Consider the following 27384-nt stretch of genomic DNA (forward strand, 5'->3'; position numbering starts at 1 on the left):
CTTAACTTCTCTAACGTCGGTTCGCCTCGCTGATTGACACCAGAGCCGTGTAACTGATTGACACTAAACTCTTGTCCAATCCGAGAGTAGGGATGAGAAGCCAATGGTAGGTCGAAGTGGGCGGGACTATAGTGAAAACGGGTGAAGAACAATTCAGAAACACACCGGAGTTCAGTATCACGAGTCCCTCTCCTCCCAGTCGTCGATTCGATTTAATAAACCGACTCATCACCAATGATTCATAAATGAACATACGCCTCCATTTAGCGAGTTATTTTCGTACCAGTGAATCAGTCAGTTTACCACACCCACATCAAATGATTTTAATCTCCAACACTAAATTATCCTGAAAAGATAATGAAAATATGGCATGATTGTTGGCAAACGCTGTAAACAGAAAAATCGGCAAAGAATCTTGTCTTTTATTAATGTACTTTTAGCATTGCTGACCAGTGGAAAATATAATACGTGTGGTGAAGTTTTATATTCACACTGTCGCTGTCTGTATGGATGTGAATGTTGCTGTGGAGAACTCAAAAATGTCCTTGTGTGGGAGTGTCTCAGTGGAGTGTCGCAGTTTGTTCAGATGAACCGGCTCCCTGAAGATTCGGACACGGTCCCGTTCACCGAGCCTGCTGTGCTAACGGCACGCTTTTATCTCAGATTAAAAAAAATAACGGAGAAACAAGAAAATAACGGAAAAAACGGACCATACTTTTAAAAATAACGACCTTTCTACAAGGAGAGTGATTTGGTGTTTTCGTTAGTTAGCTGAAACCTCACAGAGAAAGTGTTAAGGGAGCTAAGCTAACTTTTTGAACTCTTATTTTCTCGCTAACGGACACGCAGACCGGTGTAAGCCATTCCCCCGCTACAGCTCCTCAAAAAGTAACTTTCCTTACTTTTTTTTATACGGGAACGGAGACGATGACATTCTGTAGACTCGGTGAAACCCTACAGTGAACATTGTACAGAGCAGAGCAGCGAGAGAGAGACTTTTTCTCCCCGAAAACCATACTCAGGACACGGACTCCCAGAGACTCTGCCTCGCGCTTCAGTATACTCTCAGGTTCCTTTCACCAGAGTTTAGCGTTTACACTGTGGACCACCGAAGGGATAACGTTAGTCGTGACCAAAGTAAGTAATCTCTACACAGATTGTTTGAGATTTGAGCTGATTAACTATTGTGAGTCTTGACTTAGAGGTTTCAAACTTTGCTTAGAAAACGTGTAGGTGTAGTAGTAAGTTGTATATCAATTCTAAATAAAATTAACAAACTCATAGGTTATATACAAGCCAGTTTATTCACTGAACAATAATGGATTAAATACAATTGAATTACCTTTTTTCAATGTTGGTTGATAAAGCATATTTTTACACCTATGAGTGCTGGGCGGTATGACCAAAACTCTGTATCACGGTATTTTTCAATATTATATCGGTTTCACGGTATTTTTACATTCATGAAGCGTTAACTGCATTGATTGCAAGAAGAATTTCTGCAGTAGAGTGGTTAAGAGTATACTACTCCACTGCCATGAGAATTGTAAAAAAACAAACAAAAAAAACATTTCCACATTATTACATGTAATACAGTTTTGCAAGGCCCCACAGTCATAATCAATTTTCAGAGGGTGGCACTAAATTAGTGAAGGAATCATATGGCATGATAGTTTCAGTCAAAATGTAGAACCTTTTATTTAACACATTTTTCAGACAACTTTAAAACGATAGGCTTATTTTCACAATTTATGCACACCAGCTACACTCTATTAATGTTACCAATCGCGCACCAGTTTTTTTTATTGTTGTCGTTTTAGAAAATTTTACCTTAATTATTTTACAAAATATTTTAAAAAATAAGATGTATTTAGATAAAATGTAGCCAGGGCTGCTTGTCAATGGTTGGATTGCACTGAAGAAGTCCCAAATAACTTCAGTAAATAACAATATTTAAGCAAATAAATAACAACAACAATGGCAACAATGTGCAACTCACAGCAATAATACTACTGGTACTTTAGCTTGACAGCATTTACAGTAAGTGTTTTTTGGTTCACGTCCGACCTTTTAAACCCAAAAAACTTACAGACAAAAGACACAGCTAATTTTTTTGGGCAAAGTTTCTTTCAGGTTCATCTTCTACTTCAGTGTCTGGTACAACTTCTGGTTCAGAACCTCCCCTGTCCATTTTCACTGTGCTCAACAACTCCACTAATACTTGCACTCTGTTCAGCAATGAAAAATGTCCCCTGTGAAACAATTTACCACCGCGCTGCAATCCGGACACGGTTAGGCTTTTTAAACTGGTGTGGCCGGTTTATGAAAATTCATATAAACAATAATAAAAAAGGTTTCGCCCACCACTGCTATGAGATTTGTTGTGATGCTTTCACATCACATACATACATAAATTTCATCATCCACACTAAATATATTTACTGTTATTTAGTTTCAGTGAGAGGAAATATTTAATGTGCTTCCAGCCATTGGGTAAACCCTTATAAACTAAATTCCAAGAAAAAAAAAAAAAAACCTTGACTTATGACTTCTATTCAGTACTCAGATCTTTGAATATGTAATTGGTCCCTATCTCCATCTCTACCAACCACCATGCCTTTGCTTTTTATGACTTTATAAACCCAGGCTGTCTGAATTTCATCTATTTAAGACTGTCTTTCTAACACTGCAGTTTCAATGCTCAGCCATGTTTTTTGGCTGCTTATTGTTACATTTATTATTATTATTATCATTATTTATGTGATTATTTAGTGGAGAGACTAAAATAATCCACTAGTACTTCATGTAGTGAGTAGGTCAACTTTTAAGTAAGTTTAAAAAAATTTCGGTCACATTACACCAGTCTATCCCGTCCTATTTCTTAAGTTGTCCTTGCTATTTGTCAAGCTGCCACTGTAAATAAGTACATGTTCTTAGTGACCTGGTTAAATTAAATAAATAAATAAAAAGTAATCCAGAGGCAATTATTTGTGATTTGAATTACAAGACATATGCAGATAATCATGTACATCAATGAAACATAGGCACCATCTAATCATGCTACAATGAATAATGGGACTTCAATTCATTCTTGTTGACAAGCCACAAACTGAGCCCCCCTCTGTGTGTTTTAACCAATTCTTGCCATTTGTGTTCTTGAGTATTGGAGCATTACTTTGGCAGTGGCAGTTAACATCATGGATTTGTCTGGAGTTATACATTGTTCATGTGTGAAAATGACTTAGGTGGTAAAATTTTGAGCAGAGCCTGTCATTCAATTAACTGGTGTCCACTCACACACAACATAATGGTAAAATAAAATGACACTCAAATCTAACATATTTGGTAAATGAAATATTTATAAGATTTAATGGAATTATTTGTCACTTAAAAAAAGCTGTTTGAGAACTAAGAATTTTTTTATATTTCTCCTGCAAAATACAAAATGACAGATAACATTTAATGAAAACAAATCATAGGAGCATGACATGACTGATATTCCCATCATAAGCATACTGCACATGCAGCTGTTTGCACACAAACACACACACACAGGGTGTTGACTCAGCTGTTTTTAATACTAATAGTAAAGTCAACCTTGCAGTAATTGCTGGACCACATACAAATACACTCCTAACATAATTACAGGTAAGCAAACGATTGAGGCAAAACCTCACAAACGTCTTCTTGTCTGTGGCACTCTGTACAGATATTAAGTTCCACACATGTTCACTACAGATACTTGTCATAATTTTTTCTAGCTCCCACTGCAAGTACAAGTTGGGTATATTTGAGGTAAAGGTTATGCTTTAATAAAGAATACTCCTGTTCATGTGCAGCCATTGACTGATTCACAAACCTGGACAGTTCACAGAATTCCCAAGCGTACATGTTGGTCTAGATTAACTTTGTTATAACTCTATGTTAACATCACAATACAACTCAATGAAATGCAACTTTTTAAAAATATATATTTTTTTATTTAATCTTACATAAGGACATGTACATACAACAGTCTTTTTGAAAATCTGCTATATTATGTTTCCTACATTTAGTATTAAAGACTTCAGATGATGACATTGAGGTGGGGAGTGCATGTATTTTGTATGGCTTTGAGAAAAAGACGACAAATTTTCTTGTTAGTAAAAGACAGTTTGAGCTGCTTTAAAGACATTCTCCCATTTCCAAGCTGTTTTTTTCTGCTGTTGCTATACCCTTGTATGTTATTCGCTTGGGATTACAGAGTTAGTTTTTCATTGATCATATTAATTGATCCAGTTAGTCATTAAGCCATTCCATGATAAGCCTTTAACAATCCAGATTTCTTCTAAGTGTGCAAACTTTGGATTCATATTCATACTGATCAGTTATCAGTGAACTAGCAAATAATTGGGTAGTCAAACAGGGTATTGTGTTAGAACATTAGCCTGATGTGTTTGACACCAGAGAGTGAGGAATGTTTTACAGAGTTGTACCTCAGAGCTTTTTTGGCAATTGTGAGCAAAATTTGAAGTGGGGCGAATGAATCAGGCATGACTAACATGAGGCATCATTAGGGTGCATGTGTGTGAGAGAGGAAGCCATGGAGATCTGGGAGTAAATGCCATTGTAGATGATTGTATGTGAGTCATCAGACTAGACCACACTCATGCTTACAGTACAGAATGTGCCAGAGCATATGCTTTGCTACATTTACTTTCATGTTTACACATGTGTGGCGTTTAAAATACTAATGAATGGACAGAGGGCAGGTTTGTGTAATTGTGAAATATACTTTCATTTTTTAAAAATGTGCTTATTTAAAAGAGTACCCTACTAATACCGTTCATTCAGTGAGAATAGACACATATACACATTCACACATTCTTTGCAGTGATAGGCCAAAAGAATGGCCAGAGTGTTGTCTCATGACTGGATTAGCCAATCAGAATACAGGATGCAGGCTTTTATTGCAGAAAGTGCTGAACTTAGTTGAAGTATGGGCTGACAAGTTTCTTATCTGAGTTTGTGCACTCTCTCAGGGTCAGACCAGGAGACACTGAGCAGTTACTTATTTGTCAACTTATCTGAGAATGAGACTTGATGATGCATTCAATAATCACCAGCCATTCTGGCACATTTGTTTCCCCCTCTGTTCGAAGTTCTACCTGTTAGAAGTGCAATGCTAGAGACCCAAATGAAACCTCTGTGAAACCTGAAAGGTTAGAGTAAAATCACTGTCAGACACATGGTCTGGGAGCTACAGTTGGACTATGCTTAAAGCAGGTTAAAGTCCAGCAATTGGACACAAAATTACATTACATTACAATTAAATTAAATTAAATGTAAAATTAAATTGAACTATAAAACAGTTAATTGATCCAGGATCATACTTGGGCTAATGTTTAGAAATTATTATTAATATTTAGAACTGTATTTCAAATTTTTACTATCGTTTTTTTTACTAAGCGTGCCGTTTACTATCAAGATCTTGTCTTGAGTGTGCAAAGAGAATAGAATATACGTCAGACACTCAAACCCTGTTATTTAACTCTCTTCTGTATGATTAAAGTTAAACTAAGAAGTGTCTTCACACTGGGGATAACACGTTACAAGTCACATGACAGAAGTTGGTCACAGATCAGACAAAAGTTTTGATCCTGTACAAAAAGTAAATGACTACTGAAAGTGGTTGTGAAACATTTTATGAAGTCTACAAGAACTACTTGATTTTATTTTTTATCTATGTTTTAGGGATATGTCTGCGTTAAATGTTTTGTCTTAAATACTATATGTGAGTGCTGGACAGTCCACAGCCACAATAATTTTACAGTGTGTATTTTTCCTTTTCAGCAAAACAAATTGTAAATCATCAGAAACAAACTGCCTCGGGGTTGTAGCAGACACACACAATACATTTGGCTTTATGACCCTATTATGTTGGCTTTTATGTATGAGTCATTTTGCCTCCTGTTTGAGAAACGTGTCAGTTGTCCAAGAGAATGTCCTCTTTGTGATCAAAGGTTGGTGTGTTAGTTATTATACTACGAGTAACAAATTGCCCCTTTTGTCTAAAACAAACCAACTGCAGGCGAGTGACGGCTCTACAGCTTGTGCTATATTTATCTTTTTCTTATCTTCAGATGATTGTATCAGCCTAGATGTATGTTGGTCCTTGTGGGTTAATGGGTAATAGCAGTAATTTTCTTAACAAATTATAATTGTTAACATAGGTTTCTAGTAGATTTGTTTGTATTTTAAATTATGTTTCTACCGATACAAAATTTATACTTGTGTTCCTGCTGTAGTCTGTTGGCCAGTATGTATGTATATGTAGGTTTCAAAGTCAATCCCAAATGCAAAATTTAAGGGCCTATAGGGTTGATGGGATCAGGTTGATCTGATCAGTGTTATGTTGTGCACTCTGTGATGTTCAGTAACACTTTTAGGCTGTATAAAGTCCAATTTATACTTCTGAGTTGAACCTACGCCGTGTGCATTGACATGAACATTATGCCATAGCCTAATGTGCACCTATCAATAAAGGTGACACATCGACTCAGACTACAACGACTGTGATTAGTCTGTGGTTGTTTAAATAGAACCGAAGAAGTACAGAAACATGAACTAGCGCATGCTACAGACTATAGACAGCAGCAAATTCATGGCGAGAGATTGCCTCAGACTTGGTGTGGACGTCAGGAATGAATAAAAAGGTTAAAAACAGAGAAAAGTCTCTGGGAAAAAATAAGTCAGTGAGAAGCAGGACCTCATGCAAAAAATCTAGGTCTTTTAGCTTTGTATTTATTGCTGTCCTGGCACCCCATGTAAAATATGTTATTTTCTAAATAATGTCTAAACGATGACCTACTCCCTAAATAGTACACTTTAAAGGTTTATAAAATGAATACTACTACACCACTACGTAGTGTAGAGGGAGATGGTTAAGTTTTAGCCCTAGTGTTGTGTGGTATAAACACGCTCACAGCAGCGTAGGGCTCTTGTGTTGCCTACAGAGAAGGCTCTGTATTGAGTCAACGCAGAAGTATAAATCAGCCTTAAGACAGCAAAGTGCTGTTACAGATGAATTATTATGGTTTTTTTTTTTCCATTTCCAGTTTCAAATGACCCATGCCTTTATATGAGAACCAGTGTTGCACCTGTTTGCCTAACCATGATATACAAACAAAGCCACAAATTGTTGTTTCTATTAAATATACTTGTAAATGAGAAACAACTACAAAACTTCCTGAGAATCCCACCTATTCTCACAGGTATTATTATGAGACACTGGTACTTGATCAGGTTGCTAGTAGTCTCACCCACAGATGCTCCACGCAGATGCTCTGACTGGCTGTCTGTATCTCTGGGTAGATGCACTTCCGTCTATCGTTTCGTCTATTGACGAAAGACTGTTTCCATAAGTCATGCTAAAATAGCAGAGTAGCAGTTGGTCCTTTTGCATGCCAGTCAAATTTTCCAGCAGTAGTAGGCGGTTCTTGGTTACATTAAGTGGATTGATTAGATTACAGGTAGTTCCGAATTTCTATTGGTAAACGTACTTTACTGTGGTAAGCAGTACTGCATTGCTCATAATTAATAGCTCTGCTATGGATTATGACCCCAGATTTGACTCCTCAGAGCATCTGAGCTGGCATAAATTTCATACAGTGAATACTAAAAGAATATCTAAAGATGAATTGGCGCGCACATCTGAGCATATCATAAGTAGGAAAAACTTTGATTATGTATTTTGTCTTAAGGTTGCATTGCGCTGCAATTTCTAAGGCAAAGTAACTATTGATATATAAAAGAAGTAATATGGATATAAAACCAGTCAAATACTATTTATGTGAAAGAAGTAATCAGGAAGTATTTCGATTATATCAGTGTACAGTAGAGCTGGCCCCGAATATTCGGCTTTTTGGATATTCGTTCATTGGGTAGGAATTCGGTTTATAATTTTGAGATTTGAATGTCACAGTAATTTGACACAGGATAAATACATCATAAATACAACCCTCATTTTGAGATACCGTCCACATTTTTAAATACAGCGGTATACAATATTGTCGATATACCGCCCAATGCCATGCCACAGCTCATTTTGTCAGCTTTGTACCTGAAATTAGAGTACCTCTGCTCAAACTGGTTAAATTGTGTATACTCTGTGCCCTTAGTTAGCAGGTTAACAGCGCAACCTGAAGAAAGGAATATTAAGGCTGGGACTGGCCTGAACTGTTTTGGGACTGCTAAGTGCTGGAGGCAGTTGGGCTTCCACAGCTGGATGATGGGTAGATAGATGAAATCTCAAATTTGATGTATTTCACAATTTGCCTCTCCTTAATTGGCTGCCTCTCCCTTTTCATTTAAAATCTGAAAGGCTCTCAAACTAACAAAGTTGCATTTGGTATTGCAACTAAGTTTGCTGCCATCGTTTTCATTTTATCAATGAAGACTGACAGTAGTTCAGATGTCAACAGATGAGGAAAGTTGCACAACTTTTTTAAATTATTAATTAATTAATTAATTATTTTAAACAAATTTCCTTAACATTAATTACTCATGAATTAATATATAAAACAAGAAAGACCTTGCAAAGAAAAGGAAAACATGTATACACTGCTTGCCATTCCCTGTGGTTGAGTGGCCAAAAGTGAGGTATTTTGTGGTTGTTGCCACAGCCCTATTAAGAAAAACATATAGTTTAATATATTCATGGATTTAACAACGGGTGTAATTCGGGTAAGGGAAAGGAAATGTTTAAAATTCAATATAGTATTGATTACCTTGTAATGAGATGAGTGTTGTTACAGTAATGATTGTAGTTTGTACATTTCATGACGTAGGACATGTGAGTGTAACTAACATTGTATTTATGTTCAACATTTTGCTGTATTCAATGCATGGTAAACATGTACACGAAATGATACGTAGACTCTGTAACTTACATTTGCATAGAATGTTGCATTGGGAAAAAAAATGTCCAGCCTGGTCCTATTTTCTGCTCCTTATGCTAGCATGTAGCTGCAGCACATAAGGTGGAATGAATCAAAAAGCTTTTGTTATTGTCACTATGCTATATGTAAACTGCGGCAGGCGTTATTATATATTTTTGACTGGCTGACAGATCTACAAGGGCCAACTAGTACTTTTATATTTATATTACAAACCGGATTCCAAAAAAGTTGGGACACTAAACAAATTGTGAATAAAAACTGAATGCAATGATGTGGAGGTGCCAACATCTAATATTATATTCAGAATAGAACACAAATAACAGATCAAAAGTTTAAACTGAGAGAATGTATTATTTTAAGGGGAAAATATGTTGTTTCAAAATTTCATGGCGTCAACAAATCCCAAAAAAGTTGGGACAAGGCCATTTTTTTACCACTGTGTGGCATCCCTCGTTCTTCTTACAACACTCAACAGACGTCTGGGGACAGGAGACCAGTTTCTCAAGTTTAGAAATAGGAATGCTCTCCCATTCATGTCTAATACAGGCCTCTAACTGTTCAATCGTCTTGGGCCTTCTTTGTCGCACCTTCCTCTTTAAGATGCGCCAAATGTCCTCTGTAGGTGAAATATCTGGACTGCAGGCTGGCCATTTCAGTACCCTGATCCTTCTCCTACGTAGCCATGATGTTGTGATTGCTGCAGAATGTAGTCTGGCATTATCTTGTTGAAATATGCAGGGTCTTCCCTGAAAGAGATGACATCTAGATGGGAGCATATGTTGTTCTAGAACCTGAACATAGTTCTCTGCCCATGCCACAAGTTCTCATGCAACCCCATACCATCAGTGATGCAGGCTTTTGAACGGAGCGTTGATAACAACTAGGGTCATCCTTGTCCTCTCTGGTCCAGATGACATGGTGTCCCAGTGTTCCATAAAGAACTTCAAATCGTATCTCATCTGACCACAGAACAGTCTTCCATTTTGCCACACTGCATTTTAAAAGACCCCTGGCCCAGTGCAAACATCTGAGCTTGTGGAGCTTGCATAGAAATGGCTTCCTCTTTGCACTGTAGAGTTTCAGCTGGCAATGGCGGATGGCACAGTGGACTGTGTTCACTGACTATGCTTTCTGGAAGTATTCCTGAGCCCATTCTGTTATTTCCTTGACAGTGGCATTCCTGTTTGAGGTGCAGTGACGTTTAAGGGCCCAGAGATCACGAGCATCCAGTAGAGTTTTATGGCCTTGACCGTTACACACAGCAATTGTTCCAGATTCTCTGAATCTTTTGATGATGTTATGCACGGTTGATGATGATAACTTAAAAGTCTTTGCTATTTTACGCTGGGTAACACCATTCTGGTATTGCTGCACTATCTTTCTGCGCAACAATGGTGGAATTGGTGATCCTCTTTGCATCTTGGCTTCAGAGAGACACTCTTTTTGTTTGGGATTTTTTGGGATTTGTTGACACTGAAATTTTGAATCAACTTATTTTTCCTTTAAAATGTTACATTTACTCAGATTAAAATTTTGATCTGTCATCTGTGTTCTATTACGAATAAAATATTGACATTTGCCATCTCCACATCATTGCATTCAGTTTTTATTCACAATTTTAGTGTCCCAACTTTTTTGGAATCAGGTTTGTATATTTATTTATTTATTTATTTAAACAAATTCAGAGCAAGACTACTGATTCTGTCAGCAGTGTGAAAATGGGGAAAGACCTGGAAAATGGGTGGCCCTGAAATAACGCTTTTAAAAATGGTGTGCCTTTTGCTCCTGCAAGAGTGATCTGGTAGAGGGTGGGGCTGAATGTCTCGTGATGGATTCCAGTGTGTATCTGTGTGTGTGGGACAGAACAATGGAGCTAATGTTGCTAACTGAGCCTTTTCTCTCAGAGGGCTCATTGACCAGTTGAGTCCCAACCACTATTCAGAGATCAGATTCTATGCAGTCTTGTATGCTGAGAACTGTTAGAAGCTGCCCCTTTGTGCTGACTTTGAAATGCAGCTGCCCAAATCCTTACTTTGTCCAATGATGAGGATTCTTCTGCTAAAGACTTTCAGTAAACATGGGAGCTGTTTATCACTTAAAATCTTTTTCTCTGAGATGAAAGGCAGGCTAAGATCTTCTTATTTGTACATTTTATCATGTTTGAATTGGTTGAATGTTGTAAAACAGAACGAGCCAGAGCCAGTAAAATATGTGCTGGAGTGTTTTGTTGTTGTTTATTCCCCCAATGGGCTACCCCAGAATGGATGCAGATTTTTAACAAATGATTCAGTAAACCATAGTGACTTACTGAGTGCCTGTGTCGCTCCTAATATAACAAATAGGTTTGCATAAAACAGTTTTAACAGCTTAAGGGTTTTGAATCTCCCAAACTACCATTTACCTTTTTTTGTATGTGTAAGTAGTGACTACTGTTCTATATACTGTATCTTTAGTCTGTGATTGGTATGAACACCCATTTAATAAAAATTGAGGAATATGGGTTACACCCAGTCCTTATCTTGATGATGTACCAACCTGCAGAGTGCTTGGAACACTTGTTCCAGCTGAATGAATGACTTCAAGGGCATTTGAATTAGGGCTGTGCCATATCATATCGTTCACAATATCATCATATTTTTTAGATATATAAAAATGTAAAAAAATAATATTGTGATATTCTGACTTGTTTGCATAATAACTCAGCACAACAAATATTCTGTGTTTGTTTTATTATTTACTGTGATGCTTTTAAGGTTGTTTTTTGTATAATTGTTTCATTTTTGGTGTTTATATGCACACTACATTTTCTGCATTTTGCTTGTGTGGTAGATTTTTATGCTACATTATTTTATACAAAATCAGAATATTGGTAAATTACTGTTGTTTACAAAATAAGCAAATGTTTACTGATTTCTTTTGTCACTTTATATTTGAATATTTGAAACTGCTACATAACTTTTTAATATATAAAACACTTTAATGCTATTAATATATATATTAAATATATTTAATTTGATATGATTAATATAACATTTATTTTGTTGCATTAGTGAGCTCTTGAGATTGATAAAAGTTTTTTTTCAGTGTTTTGTTCTTATTGCCAAGAATATTGTTATAGACAAAAACCCTCAAATATTGTTTTAGGGCCATATCACCCACCCCTAATTGGAAATTGCCAGGTTTGATGGATCTAATCCGCCCATAATGATAGATGTATATGACTGTGATTGGGCAGCCCTTGTTTACATGGTATAGAGATTGCAAAATCTAATATTTAGAATTGTTTGGTTCTGTTTTCATATATGATTTAAATATATTTGTCATGTTAAAAAATGAGCAAGGCCTGCATGGTGGCACAGCAGGTAGTGTCGCAGTCACACAGCTCCAGGGGCCTGGAGGTTGTGGGTTAGATTCCCGCTCCGGGTGACTGTCTGTGAGGAATTGGTGTGTTCTCCCCGTGACCGCGTGAGTTTCCTCCGGGTGCTCCGGTTTCCTCCCACAGTCCAAAAATACACATTGGTAGGTGGATTGGCGACTCAAAAGTTTCTGTAGGTGTAAGTGAATGTGTGTGTGTGTGTGTGTGTGTGTGTGTGTGTGTGTGTGTGTGTGTCTGTGTTGCCCTTTGAAGTATTGGCGCCCCCTCCAGGGTGTGTTCCCGCCTTGCGCCCAATGATTCCAGGTAGGCTCTGGACCCACTGCGGCCCTGAACTGGATAAGCGGTTACAGATAATGAATGAATGAATGAATGTTAGAAATGAGCACCATGGTATGTTCCCACCTTGCTCCCAGTGATTCCAGGTAGACCCCAGACCCAGCGTAACCATGAACTGGAGAAGTGGTTACAGACAATGAATGAATGAAATGAATATTAGAAAAGAGGAAAGCTCATGAGGACTTTGTTTTTGTGATTGCAAAAGTTTTGCAAAGATTGTGCAAATATTTGTTACTTTTTGTGTTTTAAAAAAAAAAAAAACACCAATCCAGAAGCCCGAGCCTGTTTTGACTGAATGAGCCCTGAAAAACTTAATCAGGAGCAATGAGCAGTCTTTCCAAAGTATCACAATGGATAGATTGACACAAGATACACACAAGAAGCAGGGTGCGTTGCCCCACCCACTGCTAATTAAAATATGTTTGTATGTTGTTCAGTCTGAAAATGAAATACGCAAAGTGGACAATGAAAAAGAAATCAATAGGTGTCAATAAAATATATATATATATATATATATATATATATATATATATATATATATATATATATATATATACACTCAGACCCGAGTGAGTGAGTAAGAGAATGAGGGGCAACTAATTTAGAAGCAGTAACAAACTAGGTGTGTGCGCATGAGAGATGTAATCCATAGGGACAGCCCTAAATTCTCTTCATGTTCATATATATTCTGAACAAGTATGGATTGCCACTCTGAGTGTAAGACACAGTGAACCACCAGAAACTCCTGTACAGGAGCACTTTCTCATTCATTGGTTTAGCTACAGAGAAACCCTTGTCTGTGGCATATGTTATTTGAAATAGGATTTCTCTATTGGAAGTTGCAACAGTTGTTTTGTGTGTATGAGTTTATTTGAATACTTTGATTCAGAAAAAAATATTCTTAAGAATAAAAATTGATTGTTTATTACTGGTCCTGAAAAATCGCTTCATAAGGACATAATTGTATTTGAAAAAAGTTGTCCAAAACTGACTCAACTCTTAACAGTCTTTTTTTGTGGGTGTGGTGTTTGTTTGGTTGTTTGTTCAGGCAACATCAGATCTTTAGCCCTGAATAATTATGATCCTTAGGGCTCCAAATACATGCTATTAGCTGACTGTCAAATGGTAAAAACAGGAGAAAAAAAATGTTTTTTGGCTAATGGCTACAACGCAGCTGTTCAGATATTTGTTTGTTGGGTAGATATTCTATAAGGGCTGGGCAATTAATCGAAACTAATCGAAATAGACATTCAGAAATTCTAATCAACATAGTCTTGTCTATATCGATTATTTTTATTCTGTTATGTTGCCACTGTGTGTTCATGCACTAACACGCTACCCAGCTGTAGTCACGTGACTCTGCCCCTCTCTGATAAAGGCAAACCGAGCAATTCGAGCAGCTCATAACAAAGAAAAACACAGCTGTGGTTTGGTTGTACTGTGTTTTGACTTTAATTAGGACGAAACTGAACAAAAAGAAGTCAAATGTAAACACTGAGGAAAAACAGTTTCGGCCAAAGCTGAAAACAAGAGAGGAACAAGCCCCCTGCGACATTAGAGGAATGTCTCAGCTGTAATACTGGAGCATATTAACAGCACAAGCCTTGTCACTGAACTATGAAGGCCAAAAATACAAAAACAAAATAATCTTTATTTAATCATAATCGTAGTAAAATGTAAAATTGATCATGATTTGTGTTCATATCGCCCAGCATTATATTCAGTATTTTTTATTTTGTTATTTGGATATTTGTGGGATTTTTTGAGAAATGTGACTATCAATAAACACAAAGCTCCACTCCTCTCAAATTCAGATTATTATTTAAATGAATATAAAAACGCACTACTCCCGTTATAGTGTTGTCTGCTAATAAGTTCTGTCGTGTTCTATTGAAGGCAAAATGTCGGAATTTTTATGATGTTAATGATGTTTTTAAACGTATCTGGATATGACTGGATGGGGCCTGAGTGAGCACAGAACATTAGCTGTTGGAGTGACTATATAATGTCCAGGTATAATATGTAATATCCAGAAAATACACAGCACTAACATGACAACAAGCAAATAAATGTGTTGGCTTAGGTGTTAACCTCAGGGTTGTATTATGTTACTTAATAATGATTTAAGTAGGAGAATGCTACAGGCGTATAAGTGTAAAATTCATTATATTGGAATGCATTTAAATACAATGCATTGTATGTAAATTGTTTGCTCTTCAAATAAGTGCTGTGTGATCTATTTTTGCTTTATGATGAGGAATCACCTCAACAACTAGCAATATGCAGAATCCTGGATGACATGCAGTCTGTACACTCAAATTACATCAGTAAGGAGAAGATATGAGGGATTGATTAAGGTAGTTGAAGCTGGCAGCATCCACACAGACAACAGGGAGCGTGTCCCCTGTTTGTCTCACCAACACCACTTTTAGCAGCATCCCAAGTGTGTGTGTGTGTGTGAGATTGAGTGAGAGATGGTCTGTCCAAATAGCTGTATACTTGCCAAGCCCATTTGCAAGACTAATTCTGATGTGGTCAGAGATCTACATCTAACAGAGAAAAAGAGAGAGATCTGGGTGTGGTTCAGTCGGAGGGAGTGATTCATAAATTTATGCTGTGTAGGGGTGGGCGATATGGCCCTAAAACAATAGCACAATATTTCAGGGTATTTTGGCGATAACAATATTCTTGGTGATATGAAAAAAACTGTGAAAATAATTTTATTTATTCAGCATACTATTACAACAACATTCATTTTATATTAATATTAATTATATGAGCTTAATTATATATAGATATCCTTATTTAAATGATATTCAATTACATTTTAATTTAGTACAATCTTTTAAACTTTCAGAAGAAACAACAAATAAATGTGTAAACATTTGCTTATTTTGTAGACCAAGATTCTGACATTGTATAAAAATATTTAGAATATTGATCTTTTATATCAATAGTCACTCGTCTATTGGGGGACATTTTTGAATGCAAACCAAATTTCCACCAGACTGTGCCTAAATGACTCATGTAACAAATGTACCTGTTACTGTTTGATGTCATTATGTAAACATATCAGGATATTATTATTATTATTTATTTTTTGTGATATTATTGCACACAATAAGATATGGCGCAGCCCTAGTGCTGAGCTATTTCTTTTCCTCCCTGCAGCTTCCACCTCTTACTGTATCTTGCCATCTTCTAAATATTAACTGACTAGATTGTTTAAACCAGTTGTCTTAGGTTACTCTTTTAAAATAGCTGTGAGCAGTGCTATGTTTCCATAAAGAGCCATTGCTATTAGAGATGCAGCTTGCACATGTTCACCTTATTGAAATAAAGACTGGGGAATATAACCAATATTAGCCTTATAAACTGACTAAATTAAGGAAATAAACATTTAAATAAGAAAACTGAGAATAAGAAGCAAACTTCTGCCTGCTAAAATAACATTTCATGTGGGGTCAAAACCAATAAAAACTATTACATCTGCCTTGACAAGTGACACGTTTAACACTAGAAGCACAGAGAGCCATTTGTTTATTTGAGTGCTGTGACTGGCTTTGTAACTGATTGGCTCAGAGCGGTGTCCTGACTTAGGAAATCACTCTGAGTCAGTGAGTGGCTCTTGTTTGGTTTTTGCTTTTCTCTCCTCCAGACTTTTTGGTCTCCGATCTCAATCTGAAGTGTACCGGCATACAATCGGTTATATGAGACTGATCAGCTGGTCACCGATTATGGCTAATTGCACAGAAAACCAGCCAATTCCTGTCAACAGCCGATTGATTGGTGCATCCATAATTGCTGTGTTATCCACAGAGAATGTTCTTTGTGATCACAATCTCTGACTGACACAATCTGTTCTCATGGCTTGGCTTATATGGGGGCAATGTTGCAGAGTGTACACAGATTTATGTAATGTGGATTTATCTGAGAGTATGGCTGTGCCATATTGTATCATTCGCAATAATATTGTCATGATTTTAAAAAGTCAATATCGTGATATCCTAACATGTTTACCTAACGACATCATGCAATTAGCCATAATATGGCATGCGTTCTTCACGTGAGTTGTTTAGGTTCAGAGAAGTATGTGGAAAGGGGCAGTGAATGATTGAAATCACATTTGTAATAAAATAAAACCATTTGGTACTTTTAATATGTATTAAATATATTTAATATAATTAATATTAATATAGTTTTCTTGAAATTAATTAAGTATTGTGAAGATTTGTGGAGGGGTGGAAGTTACAATTACACGTTTGCAGTGGAAAGGAGTTAGGAAAAAGGCAAAGGAATTAAGTAAAAAAGTAAAATGTAAGTGAACAAATGTCAATATTTCTTTACCTAATTAATAGTGCCCCAGGTGGTTTTGAAATATCAAACAAAACCTAATTTTGTGCCACTTGGTGACACCGTCTCTGTCTCTGTCTATCTCTAGTATGTTGGAGTGGTTGAGTGACATCTTCTGGCAGGAGCGTCTTTGGTTTCCAGAGGGCTTAGGATGGGCAGACCTAGAGGACAGGGATGGGCGAGTCTATGCCAAAGCACGGGATTTGTGGGTGGTGCTGCCAATTGCACTACTTTTCCTTGTGATACGTCAAATCTTTGAAAGGTGAGTCAGAGCACAATCAGATTTTGTCAAATTTGTTTGTCTCACAATGTAATTTCAGTTTCAGCCCAGTGTCCTAATGTCATTTTTCGTGTTATGGAGTTTATCAGTAATAATTTTTTTTCTCCCCTATGGTTATTGTGTTGTCACTCTAGAACTGTTGCTACATATGTGGCCTCATTGTTTGGAATAAAAGAAACCGTACGAAGAAAAGCAGCGCACATACCAACACTGGAATCCCACTACTGCCACACAAGCAAATACCTAACACAGGTACTTCAGTCAGTACAACACAGTTTAAGGTTGACTAGTAGTTTAGCCTTCCACCTACTCTAAACTGAGACAAACGAGCAAAAACACATTAGCTGGTACATGTGCACTTGTGGAAATGCTGTATGTTGAGCAAACTATAAACTGTCTAATTTCACTAAAAGAGTATTTAAGTAAAGGTCACTTATATTGTACAATTCAAGATGATCATGCAATTCAGAGAGCCACAATGTATTTCTCCTTTTAAGACATCTTGTTGTTCATGAGAATAAAAGATGCTTGTGCTATCTCTGTTCTGTTTCTCTGACTATGTAGATGTCAGTAGAGAAGCTTTGTAAGCAGACGGGCTGTTCAGAGAGGCAACTCCAGCGCTGGTTCAGACGGCGCAGAAATCAAGACAGACCCAATCTTATGAAGAAATTCTGTGAAGCCAGGTACACAGAGAGACACACAGTCTCAAGCACAGTACAGACCCACCTTTATATCGGTAGATGAACTGGGGTGTTAATAACGCTTGCCTTCTGCCTTCACACGCCTTAAATACACTCTAGAAGAATAAACACTCTGTTATGTTGCTATTTTTCTGACTTTTGTCTATGTCACCAGGACCTCAGCAAGAATCAGGAACAGAAAGGAAGATACAGAGACAGAGCTTCAAGATAGGAGGCAGTAGATAGGAAAAACAGATAGCACTAGGGACAATTCCTGTCAACCCCTAAGTTTATTAATTTAGTTTAGTACACTTTATGTATTTTATTTTCATAGCAAGAAAAAGCATAGTGCTAATCATTTTATGGTAACAGTAATCACAGAAACCGGAATGCAACATCGTAGCATGGTAAACGTAATAAAATGTATAATCAACTCTCCTTCTGTACAAACATAGGGCCACATCCATGGCATCAGAGAGGCATTGACGCCACTGTGATACACTGAGCCAGATAGAGCAGATATAATATTTTCAAAATAGATTTTATACAGAAAATTAATTAAAAATAAATATAGGTAGCCTTGAATAAAGTAACTCAAGCATTTTAATGGTGTGTTTTCTCTTACAGCTGGAGATTTATCTTTTATCTTATTGCCTTCATTTCTGGCATCGTTGCTCTCATTGATGTAAGTAATTGAATAATCACACAAACATCTTTTCCCAAGTCTTCAGCTGTTTCATCTCTCCATTAAATATCAGGGCTATACACTTTTTAAAGTGGTAACACTGGTGCCAGCAGGAAATGTTAGAAAATGTGTTTAGTAATCATTTATTATTCAGCTACATTATTATGCAGCTAAGCGAAGTCACAGTGACCAAGGCCACCCCTTCCAATGACTTAGCATTTAATACTCAAGCTGAGATAACCATTGCCATATTTGAGGAAGACAGTTGTGCATAAACTCTTGGATTGTGTGCTTTGTCGAGGTAACATTAGCCAGGTTTCAAAAAAGAAATTCTTCTATATAAAAGATAAATCTCTCAACACCATATCTATTAAAACGAGCGAAGAGAAATTAGGCAAGCCGTATAGCCATTGTCACAGAGGTGATTCTTTGTTTACGTGTGGTTTTTATTTTTGGTCTTCATTGCTATTTGGTGGTAAATCATCTAGTATTTATTTTTAACAAAAATGAACAAGAAAAACACAGATGCCTGTGTTTTATATTATGAACACAACCTTCTGCTCCTTTTTTCATTTCTGCGTTTAATAGTCCTGCCCTTCATATTTCCTGTACAACACACTCAGATAAAAACCACATGTAAACAAAGACATTGATGTAAAGCACCAAAGCATCTCCAGACCTTCCAATGACAAAGGGTCTGTATTTTAAGCTTTCCTGTTTTGAAATGCTAGAAACACCACTGTGACCACAGCTATATAGCTAATGGTGGTCTGCCAAAGCTAGGCTTGCCAAGACTTGTTGCTTATCTCACTGGTTTAGCGAGACATTTTGACAATAACGCAAATAGTCATACATGCAATATATATATATATATATATATATACATTGCTTACATTTGCTATATATATATATATATATATATATATATATATATATATATATATATATATATATATATTTATTGCAAATGTAAGCAACGTAGTAATGCAGAACATATTTGTTTTTCTATATTTCTATATTCCTGCTGCTGTATATCTGTTCTTCATTTTTCTCTGTCTCCTCCCTCTATTATAGATACAAATGACGAATATTGCATACAAATATTTGCGTTTGTGTAACATATATTTCAATTCCACCCCTATCCCTCTTTTTAGAAACCCTGGCTATATGACCTGGAAGAAATGTGGAAGGGATTCCCCACTCTGGTGAGTCCCCCAGCCTAATTTATGGTTTGAGCAATATTTCTGGACTCTCTTTTTTTACATTAGTCCCACATTTGTTGTGAGACACACCAGAGACAGATTTAGGTTTTGCTTTTAACCCTTCATATTTTATCTTCAGTATGTTGTATTTGATGATCTCTGTGGCATTCAGAGTCATTTTGTCCTACCCTCCATTATGCTTTCTTTCTGTTTCTTTCCCCATATCTCTGTCTCTCACAGACACTTCTGCCCTCTCAGTACTGGTATTACATGCTGGAGTTAAGTTTCTACGCCTCTTTACTTTGCAGTGTGGCAACAGATGTCAAACGGAAAGTGAGTCTGGATTTTAACCTTTATATGTCTGGCACTGTGTTGCTTTGTTACAATATTAAACATTCTTATAATATAAAATTTAAAAAATAATAATTTCAAAGAGTTTTTTATTCATCCATATAACATAATCATGGGTCACACTCTTACACACTGTCATGAAATAATACTGTACTGTAATCCATGCAAATAATGTAATAGTGCACTAAAACTATAATTTTGTTGACAATTCAACTGGTAGTTCATCTGTGTGTCTGTACACATTGCAAACCTGAACTACCTGTATATTCCCTGTTTATAGTATTATTTTAATATTTAATTCCATTTTTATTTTGTTTATATCTTTCTGCACTTGTGTATATCTGTATATAAACTGCTGATGCATACTAATTTCCCTTTGGGGTTAATATATTGCCATCTTTAAAATTAAGTAATGCTATTATGTTTTGTCTGATGGTAACTGCACCCAAACTTACATAAACATTCTCAACCACCAGGGCTAATATTGTTTAAACATTTATGCTTAGTTTATTTAGTTGATTTTTAATAATATGATCCATATTTAGAAAGTAATTCTTAATTTGACCCAGTTTAGTACGTCGTGTTTGGGAATTCTTTTTTCTGAACAATAAAGCCAGGAGAACAGAGCATTGATTGAGTGATCTGTGTAACAAGCACAAACCCATTCAAGCATGTTGTCAATTTAGCATCTGTTGTAAATGAAAAGAGGCCTACTAAAAGCCATTTGGTCGCCTGACCTGTCGTAAAAGGCATTTGCCGTCAAGTGCCAAGTTACTTGACTTAAGAATATAAGATGGCAATGTAAGAAATAGAAAATACAACAATGTAAGTCATAAATGCAGTAAATTTATAAATTACCAATTTTTACTATATAATTTTGATTTAGACTTTTAAAGATTTTATTGTAGTAAAGAAGTATACCTTGACAATAAGACACACCCCAAACAAACCTTCAGGTACGTAGCTGAGCATATTTGCATTTTAATCAAACACATTCCCCTGGAATCATAGACAGCTGGTTTTCAGTACATTGCGTTATTCAAAACAGAACAAGACATCTGGCTCATTTGTGTCAGCAGTGTCAATTTCAGCTTCATCTTAGGTCAGGTGGTTCTTGTTCTTATCTCTAAAGAGTCATTACTGATGCAGATTTCCAGACCATAGTACACTCTAGATAAGCAAACACTCAAACTGCCACTGTGTCCCCAAAACGTTACAGATAGTTGGTCTGCCTCTGTCTCTGTATTTCACTCTCTTGCTCACTCTCTCTCTCTCTCTCTCTCTCTCTCTCTCTCTCACACACACTCTCACACTCTCTCAGGACTTTAAGGAGCAGATCATCCACCATGTTGCCACTATCCTGTTGATTAGTTTCTCCTGGTGTATGAACTACATCCGAGCTGGAACACTGATTATGTTCCTGCATGATTCCTCCGACTACCTGCTGGAGGTACACACACACTGTAAAAAAATTTTTTCCAACATGCACCATTACCTAGGAACCTAACACCAATTAAACATGAAATAATGAAATGTGAACACAAATCATTCAAAATACCAGTAAAGTAAAGTGTGTTACACAGGTCTTGGTGCAATACCCAAGGGATTGTTTGGGGAATGTGTGAACAAGCCTTTATTTTAACTAGAAATGCACAAAGCCTGAATTTCATCTGGTAGGGCAGTGATAATTTTAAAGATTTTTTTATCAATTTGTTTTCACTGTTAATGTTCACAAATGACACATCTTTTCACTAAAGTCTGCATATTATATGTTAAGGTGCATGTCTGAAAGGGCTGATGCCATTGAAACGCCTGAACAATACCAGTAGTATCTGTTTATATTCTGGGGTTTTGTAACAAGGCTTTATATACACATTCACTCACATGCACATGCTTACTGACATTCAGTCACACGCACAGACACACACACACCGTAAAGGCCTCAGCATACTTCTTGCATGCTTGTAGTTTCTATCCCTTAATTTGCTGAGTAAACGTTTCAGGGGCACAGAAGTTTTAATTGAGAAAATAAGCACTGCAGAGCAGCTTGTGGCTCAAACATAGAGACATTTAGTTGTGCGTGTGTGTTAATACATATTTCTGCAAAAATAATATGTAATTTACCTTCTGAATTTATCTAATAATAATTCAGTATACATAGGAATAATATATAGAACAGAATTCTCAAGTACCTAGTAAACTGGCACTCTTCCAAGAGATTCTGACAGAAAACACATTATTGCCTTCATATCAAATTTTAGATATAACTATTACTGAAAAAAAAGAATGAATGATTAGAACCAAATTTGCAATGTGAGCTCTGTCAAAATTTGAAATGCTGAACAGAGCCACCTGATGGACAATAAATGCATCAGTAATCTTCTGTCCATCTACCTACAGTAAATACTTTCTCTTTTACTCTCTCAGTCAGCTAAGATGTTTAACTATGCTGGCTGGAGAAAGACATGTAACTACATCTTCATTGTGTTTGGTGCATTCTTTATCATAACACGACTCATCATCTTCCCCTTCCGGTATGTGTAACACAGACACAAATACACACATACATTCAATTAAATATACTTTAATCTATTAGTATATGTAAGTTGTTCCTAAATATATCCTGAAACTAAGATTTAAGATGTTTTTGACTTGTCCTAGTTTAGTGAGCATAATTACACAACAATTATATAATGTGTCAGTTTAATCTTTAAAATGTCTTTCTTTTTCAGGATCATGTACTGCACATGGGTGTATCCGGTGACACTTTATCCTCCCTTCTTTGGATATTACTTCTTTAACAGCCTGCTCCTGGTGCTGCAGTGTCTACATATCTTCTGGGCTGTACTTATCATCCGCATGGCGCTGCGGTTCCTTCCTAGAAATGTACGTCCCTGTGTTCATGCGTCCGTGTGTGTGTGTGTTTGTGTGTGTGTGTGTGCATGTTCATATATGTGCACATGTGTGTGCGTGCATGTGCAAAGCTTGTGTATTTTGGAGAAACAGTTGTTTTATACCCTTTGCCAGTATATAAATCCTCATCAACTTGTGGACATTTTTGGCTCCATTGTACTAGAGCTGTATGATATGGGGAAACTATGGGTTTATTTATTTATTTATTTAATTTTGCAGTTGTGATTTAAACATTTCGATAACATTACTTACCAGGCCTCTTATTTCCTCAAGAAATTCAGTACATCTGATTTGTTTAGGCTTGGGATGCGAAAGTTGAATGAAGTGCCAGACTATCAGAGTATCAGATCTGCATTTTTTTTTTTGTTTCCACTTAAAATTTCATTAAATAATTTATGCGTCTATGATTAGGGGGAACTGCAGTTCTATCTGGTTTGTTTATGTTCAGAAGCTCCATATCTTTTAAGGTGGAACAGTATGTTTGACGAGAAAAAAAATATTTTTGCTTGTATGTGGCTGAAGTTTAACCTTTTTTTTTTTATTCCCAATTTTAATTATTACAGAAACCCTTTTGTAACTGGAGTTCTTGAGCTTTTAAGCACGTTCACTGTGTTTACATTCTTGCAGTTATCAGCCTCCTGAATTAATCTAAAACAGCAAAAATAAGTCAATATTACCCACCTATGTATCGGGAATAAAGCAATATCCTAATCTCTTTTCAAGATTTTCAACATTTGGAGGGCTCTTTGCTGTTTTTTCTGCCGTGAGCTGAGAGACAGGCCTATCTGACTGAGCCACTTAGTTTTTTACTCATTTATTGACACTAGGGCTTTGTAAACACTTTGACCGGTTTCCAGCTAACAGATTGGAGAGCTAGCAAATGGTGTGGAAGCAACATCTGAAGGGCTTTTTTGATTACAAATGTAGATGTTCCCTTTAAATATTGCAGCTCTTGTGCTTTTTATAAATTGCACTTAAAATTGTCATTAAAATATAGCGTCTTTTCAACTTTTGGCCCTAAATTTAATATAATTTTGAATATCTAGTTGATAGACATTTTTATGTACTCATGATATTTGTGTCTGTCTGCTTTATGTTAAACTACTGTGCCATCCATCTTTTTTTACTTTCTGATTCTTGCATCTATTTTGCCCCTGCAACTAGGGCTAAACTCTGGCCATGATGATATCTTAATTAGTTACATGCAGTAGTGGGGAGTTTACGAGGCTGAGACTAGTGTTAACCTAATCTGTGCTGGGCTTTGCAGTAGGCTAGTCTAAGTAAAGTAGCCTAATTCCTGCCTCACCAGCCCTGCTTAAAGCTGTAATGGACACTACTTACTTTTTGATAATCTGCTTCCAGGAGATTGTGGAAGATGAGAGGAGTGACAGAGAGGAGACAGATGACTCAGACGAGGAAGAAGAGGAAGAGCAGGCAAGAAATGGGGAGATAAAAAAGAATGGGCCGATTCAGAATGGTTATGTAAAACACAACAACAACCACCACAAAACAGAGTGATGGCTCAGAAGAGGCAAACGAGAGTTGGAATAATGTGTGAAATAAAAGAATAAAAAAATATTTACATACACATGACAGAGATGAAGTAAGACTGAGAGACTTCTAAATGTTGAACTGTTTTAGTCTCTTCTCTGCAGACTACAAAATGATCTCCTCATCACATACACATACATGTACACAGACTCCACCATTGCACTACATTAACAATCACACAGAGACTGCAGTCACCCAAGCTCACCAGACAATTTAGTTGCATGTGTTATTTCTTTTCTAACACTGGTATTGTGAAGATTTCACAAATTTCTTAGTTCTTGATTTTTTTTTTTTTTAGCATTTTCTTTAACTTTGAGTGCAGTTGTGTAATGATTTCAGCTGTTCACAGCTGTTCCAAATTAGGATTGAGATCTGTTGACATTGCTGGTTCAAATGCTTCATTATGTCTGTTGAAGCTGTCACACACCAGTTATAGCCATCATCTCAGATGATGTAGAAATATTGATTATGTGGGCTACAATGGATGAGAAAACTCTTATGAGATGGGTGCTGCCACTAATAGAAATTACACTTGTGACTAATGTTTATCTGGGGAGTACACATACAAACACATACATACACAAGATCACATTGAAGCAGTGCCATATTCTTCATGTTGCCTTTGAGAGATAGAAGAGACTCCAAATTATTTTTTTTCAGTTTCTTCAGAAACAAGTGCCTTATTGCTTTCTTTTTATTTGAATTCTCTGAACCAATTTTTTTTTACTGCTAGACAACTGTTCCTGTGACTCATTATCCTGTTTTTGGTTTTAACATGAGACTCTCACTTCCTGAAAATCAGCTCATTTTAAAATTTAGTCTTTTGCCAGCTATATTATAGATTAATAAGTCTACCCAATGTATATACTTATTAATAAGATTTGCCCATTAAAATTTATATATTTATATATATCAAATAAAGATCTACACACACAAATTACATAATTTACTGCTAAATAGCATAGCTTCAACTTCTTTGAAAGACATTCATTCATTCATTCATTGTCAGTAACTAATTACGTTAATGAACGCTTATCCAGTTCAGGGTTGCGGTGTGTCCAGAGCTTACTGGAATCCCTGGGCGCAAGGCATATTTGAAAGACATAGCAATATTTTGAAAATTACTTTTAAAAGGAATATTCTAAAAGAATAGGGGTGATTCTTTTTTTTTTTTTTTCCTTTCTCTCTTCTATTACGCTTCCAAAGGCATTTTTACAGCAAGCCAGCATATTAGACAGGCTGACGTGGCAGTGAGATTTCTCATATTTTTCTCGTATTTTTGATTCTATTATGTCTATACAGCAGTTCATTTGATGCATATAAGCACTGAACTTGTATTTTAATGCCAAGAATCTTGTGCTAGATGAACCAAAGTAAAGGATAAATGATAACACTTTATGGACATATCTATATTATTCCAGTAAAAAAAAAGCCAAAACTACAGGTTTACAGTATTTTATTTTTAATTTAAATGTTTTTATTTCATTCCACTGTTCCAGAAGTAATTTGTTTTTGAGAAGTGAAATGCTACAGTCGCTATCCCATTTCTGAAGGTGGTGTTCAGAACATTGTCCATCATGGTACTGGAATATATGGGACAGTCTCGTGCTTGCTTTATGTCTTTTGTAAATCAAATTTCTCCTTCCACTCTCCTCCATCCATTTGTCTTCCCCTCTCTAAATGTTATTTTGCTCTCTACATCTATATATGCTTTTATAAATCAGAGTTCTGAAGATCCTCTTTCCCGGTTACTCGTTTTTCTTCACTTCACCATCGTTATCTATGTATTGTTCCAAAGACACAGCCAAGCCCTAATTACAGTATTATTTTTATTTTATTTTTTTTATTTCTTGTTTGTTTTATGCATAAAAGTTAATTGAGATGAAAATAAATGAGCAAACAATCACAGTGTGTGTGTGTTTGTGTGTGTGTCTGAAAATGAGTTAGTGAGAAATATTACCCAAGAATATGCCATAGCGCACTGCTTCATTTACTCTGTCTTTAACATACAGTATTGTTTAAAGTCTACATATCCATTAAGTATATTTTATTCTATTTATTGTAAGGAACAACAACAAAATCAACAAAACATTATACATTACAGATACAATACAAAATATAACTGCTTCAGAAGTGTCAGGGTGGTTCAAATTAAATTCTACAAAAGATTGTTACTTTCTGCACCTGGATTTTCAAACTCTGTTCCTAAAACCATACCTACAACCATTGGTCAATCAGTTAATTTCAGTCTTTAGAGAGGAGAACATTTATTTACAGCAGTGAATTCAAAAACAGTAAAAGACACACTGATTCACTTTTCTCTTATTGAGCAGCTTAATAGCAATTAAAAATACAAAAACATGTAGGAGGATCAGTATGTACGAATATTTCAACAGATCTCTTAATCTTGAATAACAATTTAAAGAAACAATCACAGGACCATAATATAAAAATGTTTTGTGAATTTTGTGATAATGTCATCGTTTAAACTCTGTCATCTCCAAAACTCTGTAAAAATTTAACTCCAAGGAAATAATTATTTCCAAGCAAAAAAGTGCCCTAATACCTTAAAAGTAAATTAGATGTAGCTCTACACCTTCACTTTCATTCAGTGCACTATGAATATATCACCTACTCCATCTCCAACTGTCTCTCCGCGGTTCACCTGCAGCCTCGAAACCCATGCTCCACAAATTGACGGGATGGGTTTCTTTAGCT

General features: G+C 36.1%; 1 protein-coding gene across 2 annotated transcripts; it reads left to right on the top strand.

Moving 5' to 3' along the window:
• The first annotated feature begins 578 nt into the window (after positions 1-578).
• On the top strand, positions 579-26561 carry cers2b (ceramide synthase 2b). Of its 2 annotated transcripts, XM_066683896.1 has the most exons (11): positions 579-1137; positions 17093-17266; positions 17419-17536; positions 17849-17967; positions 18592-18649; positions 19804-19854; positions 20092-20184; positions 21524-21652; positions 22630-22736; positions 22935-23088; positions 24478-26561. In XM_066683896.1, exons 2-11 carry the CDS (start codon positions 17094-17096, stop codon positions 24631-24633), a joined length of 1158 nt encoding a protein of 385 aa, XP_066539993.1. In that variant the 5' UTR covers positions 579-1137; position 17093; the 3' UTR covers positions 24634-26561. The 2 variants fall into 2 exon arrangements, with proteins under 2 accessions (XP_066539993.1, XP_066539994.1); XM_066683897.1 differs by lacking the exon at positions 21524-21652.
• The last annotated feature ends 823 nt before the right edge of the window (positions 26562-27384 follow it).

This window comes from Hoplias malabaricus, chromosome 10 (genome assembly GCF_029633855.1).
Source record: "Hoplias malabaricus isolate fHopMal1 chromosome 10, fHopMal1.hap1, whole genome shotgun sequence".
Classification (NCBI taxonomy): Eukaryota; Metazoa; Chordata; class Actinopteri; order Characiformes; family Erythrinidae; genus Hoplias; species Hoplias malabaricus.